The sequence below is a fragment of the Rhinatrema bivittatum genome, chromosome 7 (assembly GCF_901001135.1).
Source record: "Rhinatrema bivittatum chromosome 7, aRhiBiv1.1, whole genome shotgun sequence".
Lineage (NCBI taxonomy): Eukaryota > Metazoa > Chordata > Amphibia > Gymnophiona > Rhinatrematidae > Rhinatrema > Rhinatrema bivittatum.
Genome location: NC_042621.1, coordinates 201390 through 213919, shown reverse-complemented (window position 1 = coordinate 213919; position 12530 = coordinate 201390). Strand labels below are relative to the sequence as shown.

At 46.2% G+C, this 12530-nt stretch overlaps 1 protein-coding gene across 1 annotated transcript in view; it reads right to left on the bottom strand.

The window, feature by feature from the left end:
* Positions 1–12530, bottom strand: part of CPNE7 (copine 7) — a 142008-nt gene that overhangs the window by 91779 nt on the left and 37699 nt on the right. The window contains exons 2-4 of the mRNA XM_029608019.1: positions 9445–9627; positions 8434–8508; positions 677–751 (exon numbers count right to left, since the gene is read on the bottom strand). Coding sequence (XP_029463879.1) covers positions 677–751; positions 8434–8508; positions 9445–9627 — 333 coding nt within the window. The remainder of the gene's footprint in view (positions 1–676; positions 752–8433; positions 8509–9444; positions 9628–12530) is intronic.

The following is a 12530-nucleotide window of genomic DNA, read 5'->3' as shown; positions in this document are numbered from 1 at the left end:
TCATCAATCATCTGTGACACCAACTCTCCTGAAATCCAGATCTATTACTCTGGCCACTTCATCAACAACCTTGATCAAGTTTGTTTGGCAAGATTTTCCCTGTAATAAAACATGCTGCTTAGGGTCCTGTAACTCACTGCACTTCTCTGCTTCCATGACCTTGCACGCCCCTAGTTTTAGTCTCTATGTTTTCTCTTCCTCCCTGTTTCCACCCTTTTGGAGAAAGACATGTGTTTACTCTTGGAACCTCTCCTGCTGCCAGTGATAAACTGAGCAGAGCAGTGAGGAGTGTAATCAGCTGCTCCCTGAGCCATCAGGTCCTACAGCCTTGTTTTCTTTCAATTGTGCTATTTCCTCAGTAAATGGCCCAGAGTTCAACCTACAGTTCTTTCTGCCTGTGGTCCATCACCCTTGCTTCTAGTATAAGTACTAGACAAAAGTATTTTCCGAAGAGATCTTCTTTCTTCTAACCCTCCTCTTCACTCCTGGCTATGCCTAGTTCTGTGTGACCACGTGCTGAGCGCACAGAGCAGCACCGGCAAGGAATATACTGGCCAAGATGGGGGGAGTCCACTAAGCCCTATTTCTAAATAGCAAAGCCAGGAAATTAGCAGAGCTTTGCTCAGTGGGCATCTGAGGGCTTTGCATCAAGCATCTGTGATCCCCACATTATTACCTTATCATCCAGTTTCCTGGCACACAGTGACAGCTCCACGTAGCCATTGTTCCCAGAAATCTCTTCTGCAGTCACCTGCAGGAAAGACAGGGAGCACAGAAAAGCTGTAACAAGCAGGAGCAGGAACACCTTGGAGCTTAAAGAGTCAAAGATATTGTTACATGTATACAAGAACACTTGGACCCCAGGAAGCGCAGAAACACAGAAACACGTACATAAGAAAACTATGGACCCTGAGGGTAAAGAAACAATGTAAAATGTATACAGGAACACTACAAACTCTAGAGAGTAGAGTCACTGTAACACACACACAGGAGCACTATGGGCCCGTGAAGCACAGAAATGCTATGATATACAGACAGAAGCACAATGGACTCCAGAGAATGCAGAGACTGTGGCTCCTTGGGCTGAGGCAAGATTGGCTCTATCTGCAGGGAGGAGCCGTGCAGGTTCTCACCGTCAGCAGGTGGAACCAGGCGAAGCAGAGACCAGTCAGGAGCTTCACCTATACCAGTCCACGTTCCCCTCAGGTTGAGCCTTTGGGTGCCGGGGTCGGCAGGACTTAGGCGAGGGTCTCTACTGATGACGGGAAATGTGCTCTAAGGTCAGGCTATGGCAGTAGGCTGGCAGCGATTAGGTGTGACAAAGGTCCAATCAAGGGTCAAGGCAGGCAGTAGTCAAGCATATCCAGAGTCCAGGCAAAGGTCTAACCAAGTATCCATCCGCGGGGGAGAAAGTAAATCAGTTAGGGCAGATGGAGTCAGGCAGGGCAGGAACAGGTTGAGCAGACGAGGACTGGAATAGGCTGAGTAGAGGCCTGGAAAGGCTGAGATGAAGACCGGAACCAGGTTGGGACAAAGGTGGACAGGCTGAGATGAAGACTGAATTGGGATGAGATGAAGGCAGGAACCAGACTGGGAAGCAACACGCATTACACATGGTAGCTGGACCTGTTGCTGAGGCAAGTTGCATGTGGCGAGCTGCCCTTATATAGGGCAGCGCTGGTGATGGCATCACTAGGGGCCGCAGGGAATTTTTCACCACTGAACCTTTAAATGGGGAGATGTTGTGCGTGTGCGCACCTAAGGAGAGGCGCATTGAGGCCAGCGGCGTCCTGCCAGGTTGGCAGCATCTGGAGCAGCATGGCCAACCTGGCTCTGGAGTTAAGGGTGGCAGTTTATGGGGGCAGATAGTGGACTGCCAAACACAACAGTATTCCCCCTAAGCCCCCTCCTTTAGGCCTTGGGTTTCTTGGGGTACTGCTGATGAAAGTCCTAGAGCAGATTGGGATCCAATATTTATTTATTTATTTATTTTTCCGTTTTATATACCGAAGTTCGTAGGAAACATCACATCGGTTTACAGTAAATATGAAAGCACATTTAAAATACATTAAATTACAAAATTATTTTAAAATCATAAAATACATAGAAATTCCTAATAAACAGACATCTAAAAACTATAAAACTGCATAAAATTCTATTAAAAAAAAAAACACATCTAAAAACAATAAAATAAATAATATGTTGATCAATGGTTTCCAAGAATTCTTCTAGGAGATCAAATACTCTAAATTTTTGCCTCTCTGGTGGGAATTTAGGACCTTTTGGACTTAGTATATTGTGTCTCCATCAGCAACAATCTCCTGAGGTTCGGGAGGCATTCTGGAGGGCCAAAAAAATACTACTGGCTTCAGCAGGGAGATGTGGATTTTATAGGGTAGGTGTCAATTTTAACTGGTATATGTCAGGGCCCCACTTACCGCAGCACTGGAAAAGACTCAATAAAGTGTGATGCCAAGCACATTGAGGGAATCCACAGGCTAAGTGTCAGATACTTAGTCAAACCTTCTCACCCATCTTGAACTGGGTCGCTGGCCTCCTTCGGGCATCTGCCATTTCTTGGCTCTGTGGAGGTCTTTTCAATCAACTGATTGGTTTGTTCCCATAGATCGTGCAATTCCTGCACCGAGAGTTGAGCCGCAGGTGAAGGAATTGTCATGGTAGTGGAAGCAGGGGCAGAGGTTGCTTCCCATAAACCAGCTGGAAAGGGGAAGAGCCGGTGGCTGCATTGACATGATTGTTGTGGGAGACTTGAAAAGAACAAGGATCAGCAGGCCTGTTTAGCATTAAGCTGCTGAGCTTGATGTAGATGTTCAAGATTATTGTGGTCCTTTTATATAAAGATGCAGTGCTGAGCCCCCTCGAGAAGATGGTACCACTGTTCTAATGCCAACTTGACTGCTAGGAGTTCCCGATCTCCAATGCCATAGTTACGCTCTGCCAAAGAGAACTTCTTAGACTAAAAGGAACATGGACGAAGCACCCCTTCAGGACTGTATTGACTGAGGACAGCTCCTACCCCCAGAGTAGAGGCATCTACCTCCAGAATGAAGGGCCGTGTGAGAGCTGAGTGGCATAGGCAAGATTCATCAGCAAAGGCATCCTTTAATTTCTGGAAAGCCTCAGTAGCCTCTGTTGGCCAGTTTTTGGTATTAACACCCTTGTGAGGAAGGGTGGTAAGGGGGGCTGCCATGGAGGAGTAATTAGGAATAAACTGACGGCAATAATTTTCAACCCCAGGAATCTTTGTAAGGCTTGGAGCCCCACTGAGTAAGGCCAGTCCCTGATGGCTTTTACCTTGGCTGAGTTCATCCAGAAACCATTTTGCGAGACTATGTACCTGAGGAAGGGGAGTTCCTCTTGCTCAAAGAGATATTTCTCCAGTTTGGCATAGAGGTTATTCTCCCAAAGATACTGCAGGAAGATGTGAACATCTCTACAACAGAGCTCAAGGTCTGGGAGAATATCAATATATCATCCAGGTATATGACCATGCAGGTGCACAACAGATTGCAAAAGATCTCATTGACCATTTTCTGGAAAACAGCCAGAGCATTGCAAAGCCTGAAGGGCATGACCAAATACTTGTAGTGCCCATCGCAGGTGTTGAACGCGGTCTTCCATTCATCACCAAGCCTTGACACGGATGAGGTTGTACACACCCCTGAAGTCCAATTTTGTGAATATGTTAGTGCCCTGTAAGTGATCAAAGAGCTCAAGTATTAAAGGCAGAGTGTAACAGTCTTTCAAACAGGCATTCAAACCACGATAATCTATGCAAGGCCTGAGAGATCAGTCTTTCTTCATGACAAAGAAGAAACCAGCCCCTTCAGAGATGATTCCATGGGCCAGGTTTTTTTGGATACAGGCTGTCATTGCCTGAGTCTCTGATGGAGATAGCAGATAAACCCAGCCCTGCGGGAGTGTGGCTTTGGAAAGGAGCTCTATACCACAGTCATACATACAACAAGAAGGCAAGAGTTTGGCACTCTTCTTAGAAAAGATATCTTTGTAATTTGCAAATTGAGGGGAAAGCCCCAGAAGTGCAGAAGCCATAGTTACCGGGCAAGAATGTTCCACGGGTACCAAACAGGAGTCTGTACACCCATGGCCCCAGTGGGCAAGTTCCAAGGTGGACCAAAGTGTGGATGGTGTTGTTGGAGTCAAAGTAGACCAAGTATAAAGAGATTAACTGCTCTGGGATCACAAAGAAAATGATCTTCTCTAAGTGTGTAAGGTTAGAGGCACTGTGGTCTGGGTCACCTGTCCTGGAAGAGAGTCCCTATAGACTGAGGAAACTACTAGTAGTGGAGTCATCTGGACAGTGAGTATCTGGAATTGGTTGACTAGATCCTGCAAAATGAAGTTTCCCCCAGAGCTGGAGTTCACAAAGGCCTGGGTGGAGAAAGACGTGAGAGCCAGTTCCAGTGTGACTGGCAGGAGGAGTTGAGGAGCCGGAATAGTAAGTTCTAGGGTCATCTCCCCGCAGTGCCCTAGGCATTTAAGTTTCTTGTTCTCTTGGAACATTGGGCCAGGAGATGGCCTCAAGCTGCCAGTAGAGACAGAGGCCCTGTTGCCACCGACAGAGTCTTTCTTCTGTGACTAGGTGGCAGCACTCCAATTGCATAGATTTCTTGGGAGGAGAGGGAGAGGCCAAGTGTGTGACAGCAGTAGATGAGAGCAGGCATAAGAAGCGAAGTGCCAAGGAGATGCTTCTCCATGTCGGACGGGTCTATCAGATCCTTTGCTGTAAGTGGAGGTCTATTTTGCTGGTTAGAGTAATGAGGGCCTCCAGCGAGGTGGGGAGCTCCTGGGCGGCATCCTTAATTTTCCCAAAGAGGCCTTCCAGAAAGATGGCGACCAAGAACTACTCCCACCAATTTAATTCAGACAAGAGTTCTAAATTCCACAGCATACTCACCTAATGTTTGCGAGCCCTGATGGAGATGGAGTAGATCTGAGGCCATTGCAGCTGCATGACCGGACTGCTGGAAAAAAAGTAGGACAGAGTCCCCTCATTCCCAGAGGGGGAAGCCCAAGCCAACGTAGTTTATCTAGTGGTGAAAGAATGTACAGTGTCATGGCTTGGCCATCAGGGAACAGTGGAGCCTGCAGCTGAAAGTGCATTCTGCACTGATTGAGAAGTCCTCAACACCACTTGGGATTCCTGGCATACTGGGGTGGAACTAGCAGCTGGCAGCTAACTGGCAGCCACAGGAGGTGGCGGCACTGGTGTGGGTGAAGGTGGTACCATGGGTATGGTCAGGGCATCCAAGCGAGTGGTGACATGGTCCATAGCTTTGGCATGGAGCTCCAAGGCACCCTGCTGGTCATGTTGTCTGCAGGCTATAGCAGGGATAGCTTGGAGCGAAGTCAAGTCTGCCGAGTCCATGGCCTCAGCAAACTGCTGTGTTTGTGCACCCTTGGGCTGAGACAAGATTGGCTCTACCTGCAGGGAGGAGCCCTGCAGGTTCTACCATCAGCAGGCGGGCCCAAGCAAAATAGACCGGTCAGGAGCTTCAACTATACCAGCCCACTTTCCCCTCAAGTTGAGCCTTTGGCTGCTAGAGCCGGCAGGCAAGGGTCTCTGCTGATGACTGGAGATGTGGTCAAGGCCGGGCTACGGCAATAGGCCAGCAGTGATCAGGCATGATGAAGATCCAGACAAGGGTCAAGGCAGGTGATGGTCAGGCATATCCTGAATCCAGGCAAGAGTTAAGGCATGCAGTGGTCAGGCATATCCAGAGACCAGGCAAGGGGCTAACCAAGTATCCATCCGAGGGAGACGAAGCAAGACAGATAGGACAGAGGCAGTCAGGGAAGGCAGGAGAAGGTTGGACAGATGAAGACTGGAACCAGGCTGAGACAAAGACTGGAACCAGGCTGGGACAAAGGCAGAACAGGCTGAGACGAAGGTGGAACAGGCTGACTTGAACAAGATGAGACGAAGATGGAAATAGACTGGGAAGCAACACGTACTAAACATGGTAGCTGGACCTGTTGCTGAGGCAAGTTGTATCTGGGGAGTTGCCCTTATAAAAGGCAGTGCTGATGACATTGTCACTAGGGCCTGTGGGGACTTTCCCACCACGGTCCGTTTACATGGGAAGATGTCATGTGAGCGCATGCCTAAGGAGTGGTGAAGCATGTTAAGGCGTTGTTCTAGTCAGTCTGTTCCGCCTTCATCTCAACCTGCTGTGTGGTGTACTGATGGAGTCTTGCTGCGCCCTGGGGGCAGCATGGCCAGCCCAGCCCCGAAGGTAAGGGCAGAGGTTCACCGGGGCAGCCCGTGGACCACTGAACGCAACACATGTATGCAACAGTACTACAGAGCCTAGAGAGTATAGAGAAACTAACATATACGCAGAAGCACTGCAGTCACCAGTGGGTACAGAGATACTGTAACATGTATGTCGGAGTACTACAGACCCAGAGAGTACAGAGGCATTGTAACATGTGTGCAGGAGCACTAGAGACCCCAGAGGGTGCAGAGGCTTTGTAACATGTATGCAGGAGCATTACAGGTCCCAGAGGATACAGAAACACTAACATGTATGCAGGAGCACTATAGACCCCAGAGAATACAGAGACATTGTAACATGTACGCAGGAGCAGTGCAGAACACAGAGTACATAGGCATTGTAACATGTACACAGGAGCACTACAGACCCCAGAGACTACAGAGGCATTGTAACATGTACACAGGAGCACTACAGACCCCAGAGAGTACAGAGGCATTGTAACATGTACACAGGAGCACTACAGACCCCAGAGAGTACAGAGACATTGTAACATGTACACAGGAGCACTACAGACCCCAGAGACTACAGAGGCATTGTAACATGTACACAGGAGCACTACAGACCCCAGAGAGTACAGAGGCATTGTAACATGTACACAGGAGCACTACAGACCCCAGAGACTACAGAGGCATTGTAACATGTACACAGGAGCACTACAGACCCCAGAGAGTACAGAGGCATTGTAACATGTACACAGGAGCACTACAGACCCCAGAGAGTACAGAGACATTGTAACATGTACACAGGAGCACTACAGACCCCAGAGAGTATAGAGGCATTGTAACGTGTACACAGGAGCACTACAGACCCCAGAGACTACAGAGGCATTGTAACATGTACACAGGAGCACTACAGACCCCAGAGAGTACAGAAACATTGTAACATGTACGCAGGAGCACTACAGACCCCAGAGAGTACAGAGGCATTGTAGCATGTACGCAGGAGCACTACAGACCCCAGAGAGTACAGAGGCATTGTAGCATGTACGCAGGAGCACTACAGACCCCAGAGAGTACAGAGGCATTGTAGCATGTACACAGGAGCACTACAGACCCCAGAGACTACAGAGGCATTGTAACATGTATACAGGAGCACTACAGACCCCAGAGAGTATAGAGGCATTGTAACATGTACACAGGAGCACTACAGACCCCAGAGAGTACAGAAACATTGTAACATGTACGCAGGAGCACTACAGACCCCAGAGAGTACAGAGGCATTGTAGCATGTACACAGGAGCACTACAGACCCCAGAGAGTACAGAAACATTGTAACATGTACACAGGAGCACTACAGACCCCAGAGAGTACAGAGACATTGTAATATGTACGCAGGAGCAGTGCAGACCCCAGAGAGTACAGAGGCATTGTAAGATGTGTGCAGGAGCAGTGCAGACCCCAGAGAGTACAGAGACATTGTAACATGTACGCAGGAGCAGTGCAGACCCCAGGGAGTACAGAGACATTGCAACGTATGCAGGAACAGTGCAGACCCCAGAGAGTACAAAGACATTGTAATGTACACAAGAGCAGTGCAGACCCCAGGGAGCACAGAGACATTGTGACATGTACACAGGAGCAATGCAGACCCCAGAGAGTACAGAGACATTGTAACGTACGCAGGAGCAGTGCAGACCCCAGGGAGTACAGAGACATTGTGACATGTACACAGGAGCAGTGCAGACCCCAGAGAGTACAGAGACATTATAACATGTACGCAGGAGCAGTGCAGACCCCAGGGAGTACAGAGACATTGTAACATGTATGCAGGATCAGTGCAGACCCCAGAGAGTACAGAGACATTGTAACATGTACGCAGGAGCAGTGCAGACCCCAGAGCGTACAGAGGCATTGTAACATATGCAGGAGCAGTGCAGACCCCAGAGAGTACAGAGGCATTGTAACATGTACGCAGGAGCAGTGCAGACCCTAGGGAGCACAGAGGCATTGTAACATGTATGCAGGAGCAGTGCAGACCCCAGGGAGCACAGTCAGGCACACTAACATGTATGCAGGAGCAGTGCAGACCCCAGGGAGCACAGTCAGGCACACTAACATATCAGCTAGAAATGTGAAAAAGGTAAGCCTGAAAGCAGAGTGCAAGAGTTACTTACTGTGATAGTGGACTTCCCAGCATACTTTCCATATTTTAGAAAGAGAGCTTTTGTTATCTTCTTCTGTGCCACGATCTGAAAGCAGAATATTTGCAGGAGATTGGACTCTGGACAGAGGCAAGGATCTGGAGGAGCAGCAGGTGCAGAGCCTGTGTCACAGGGCTCTGGTGTTAACGGGTTACAGCTGCCCTGCGATCCAGAGCTGAGACCCAGGCATTGATTCAGAAGGCGTCTGGGAATTGATCGGATTGCTTTCCTAATGAGGTATGGTCTGGGAGCTCTTTGGGAACATGTCTTTGGTTTGCTCTAAAGCAGTGTCAGTGTGTGGACAGCAGTCAGACTCATGTCTTTAACCTTGACCTCTTCTGCCTGGCTGACCTTTACAGAACAGTTTTAAAGGCATTTAGGTAAGAGGGTGATTTAGATGCATCAGTCAGCTATCTGGTGCCTGTCCTCCCTCTGCATATAGAAGCGGGGTTCCTGGGGGTGGGGTTATTTGGCTGTGTTAGCCTTGTGTGGGAAAATGTTTATGAGTGAGAGAGACAGCGAGACAGCATTTGGGTTGGGGGGTGCTTTTACATAGACAGTGAAAGGATTTAACTGCAAATTTGAAGTGACTGATGAATTTCTATCATTTGAATCAATGAACAGTACCAACAAGAGGAGTTGTAAACCCATCCCCTCTTACAGTGGTATATATTTAGCATGTCAGAAAGAAATATGAATAAATAAAGCTAGGAAGGGAAAGGTCTGGCCATCATCTGCATTTACTGCTGGGGTGGGACCTTGTTACACCTAAGGGTAACCTGCACAGAGCAGCAGTTACAGCCCTTAAGTGACAGACATATTTGCATACAATGGAGGCAGTGCATGCAAATGTAGCTCATGCATATGCACTGTGGATAGCCTGAACCCCCCACTGGCTGGGTGAGTTGGCGCTAAGAATCTCTGCCCTATGACAAGGATTCTGGGATTCTGCAAGGCTCGCTTTACTCCTTCCCGAGCTTGTACCTGCCCCAAGGTGCACTCCATTCCACCCAGGAAATCATCGTCTCTGGGGCCAATGCTGCAGTGGCCGTGGATATCGTATGCCTCAAAGCGCAGCTTCTGAACCTCCTCAAAGTAATAATCCACTGTGAAGACTTTGGAGAAGACAGGGTGGAGGTTATTCTTGATGACTTCAGTCCTGTCCACCTGAGGCAGAAAGGCAAAAGCAACAAAAGCATCAGCTTGTCTCACCGAAAAAGCATGAGCAGGTGCCGATCTGTTCCCTCCCCCTTGCATTCTGGGGACTGGGGTCTGCTTGTTTTCAAGTTCAATTGCCAGAATTCTCTAGCATTAGCCAGAAATGCCCCCATATCCTAGAAGGTTTAGATAAAATTATGAATGGTGTGAAAGCATTTACAAAGGAACAGTTATTTACCCTTTCAAATATTACTAGGACTAGGGAAACGGCCATAAACCTAATTGGTAGCAGATTTAAGACACATTTAATAATAAATGCAGTCAAGGCATAGTTAACTTGTCAAATTTGTTCCTGTAGGGTGTACTGAGCTTTAAAATCATATGGATGAATTTCAGGAAGACTGGTGCATTACCAACTCTTAGCCAGGTAGGCATTTATTTTATTTATTTATTTGTTTATTTAGAGCTTTTCTATACCGGCATTCATGATACAATCATATCGTGCCGGTGTACAGGTAACAGGGGGTGCGATAACCTTGAACATTTAACAAGTGTAGATGAAACAAAAGTTACAATGAAACGGTTGCAAGAACTGGGGGAGGAAGGAGACAAGAGTAAGAGTAACTTTAAAGTATTTATTTATTATTATTTATTTGAGTTTTTTTCTATACCGGCATTCACGGAAGTTCGTATCAGGTCGGTTTACATAAAACAAGGGGTGATCAATAAATTATAAACGTACATAACTATAACATGAGAATATACATTTACAAATTATAACAAATTATAACAAGTGCGCAGAAAAAGCAGTTACAATAAAACAAGGATGGTTCTAACTGGGAGTAGAAGAAGAGGATGATAGAAGTTTAACAAGAAGTAGAACGTGCAGTGGTTGGTAAGTCTGTATCAGTTTAATGGGTGATAATCAGTCTTGCTGTATTTGGTGGAAGAGCATCAGTCAGGGTCCGGAAAGGCTTTCTTGAACAGCCATGTCTTAAGTCTTTTTCTGAAGGTTGGAAGACATGGTTCCTGTCGTAATTCTAAGGGGATTGAGTTCCATAGTGGGGGACCTGCTGTAGAGAAGGCCCTGTCTCTCAGTGTTATATGTTGGGTGGTATTGGCGTGTGGTACCTGTAGATATTCTCTGTACGCTTCTCTGATGGGTCTGTTGGAGGAGTGTTTTTTGAGTGCTATTTGTAGATTGAGAGGAGCCAGTCCATGAATATTTTTGAAGATTGTGGTAAGGGATTTATGGATTATTCTGTAGTGGATTGGCAGCCAGTGAAGGTCTTTAAGTACTGGCGTAATGTGATCTCTTCTCCTCTTGTTCGTTAGGATTCTTGCTGCCGTGTTCTGAATCATTTGGAGAGGTTTAGTATGGGATGATGGGAGGCCTAGTAGAATAGCGTTGCAGTAATCTATTTTCGCAAAGATTATTGCTTGGAGCACTGTTCTGTAATCATGGAAATGAAATAGGGGTTTTATTCTTTTTAATGTGTGTAGTTTGTGGAAGCAGTCTTTAGTTGTTTGATTAGAAGTAGATTTGTTTAGTTGATTTGTTTAGTTGTTTGATTAGAAGTAGAAGTTATTTACATTGTGCTGAAAGGTCTCTTAATAGTTGTTTTGGTGGCAATGCCACCTCTTACTGCCTGGAGCTAGCCATGAACAACAGGCAATGCAACTCCCCGTTAGGAACTGCTGGGGATAATGTTAGATCAAGCTACTATGATGCCACTGTGGAAATTCTCTGACAAGGAGCAGAGAATTTCACATTTCTCTAAAGCAGAAATGATGAGTATGAGCAGTGATGGCACAGTGAGGAGGCATAAATGGGCAGACTGGGTAGATAGTTATCGCCTGTTGTATTTGTTATTTTGATTGATATTTATGCTATTATTTTTATGCTTTGCTATTTGATGCATGTTACTAGATATTTGATGTAGATATTATTTGTTGTAATGCTCTTGTTTGATGTATATATTTATGTTAAATTATTTATAGCCTGCGCTTTCAAAGGTTTGGGGCGGAGAACATGATTACATACATAAGAATAAAAACAAACGAGTGTAACAGAAAAACAAAAAAGCATAATACTTGCATTATCACACGCCAAACAAAATGTGACAATGGCACAAAACTGGGGAGCCTGGTTCTAAGATTAATCAGTTAGCTGGGCAAAAGCTGCAACAAACAAGTGCGTGTTTAGGGCATCCTTGAATTCTTTTGCATCATTCAGGGCACATACAGGTAGATCCAGAATATTATATTAATGTTATTTGATATATAGACTATTGTTTGATGCCCTTGCTTGATGTATATGTTATTATACATTTGATGTCTGTACTATTATCTGATGTTCTTCTAACCTAATGTATTACTCTCTGCATCAATGGCAGGGGGTGGTAGGAAATTTGAATCAATCAGTTACCAACAAGGGCCCTGAACTTAGTGGTCGGTGAAACAGCTAAGTATGGGAAAATAAGTGTGGGAGCTTGCTGGGCAGGCTGGATGGGCCAATTGGTCTTCTTCTGCTATCAATTCTATGTTTCTATGTTTAATATACAATTGTTTGGTGCTCTTCTTTGATGCATGTTTTATTTATTTACAATTTAGATAAAACATCCATCGCAATTATATCTTTTTTGAGATGTGGCGACCAGAATTGTACACAGTATTCAAGGTGTGGTCTCACCATTGAGCGATACAGAGGCATTATGACATTTTCCGTTGTATTCACCATTCCCTTTCTAATAATTCCCATCATTCTGTTTGCTTTTTTGACTGCCGCAGCACACTGCACCGACGATTTCAATGTGTTATCCACTATGACGCCTAGATCTCTTTCTTGGGTTGTAGCACCTAATATGGAACCCAACATTGTGTAATTATAGCATGGGTTATTTTTCCCTATA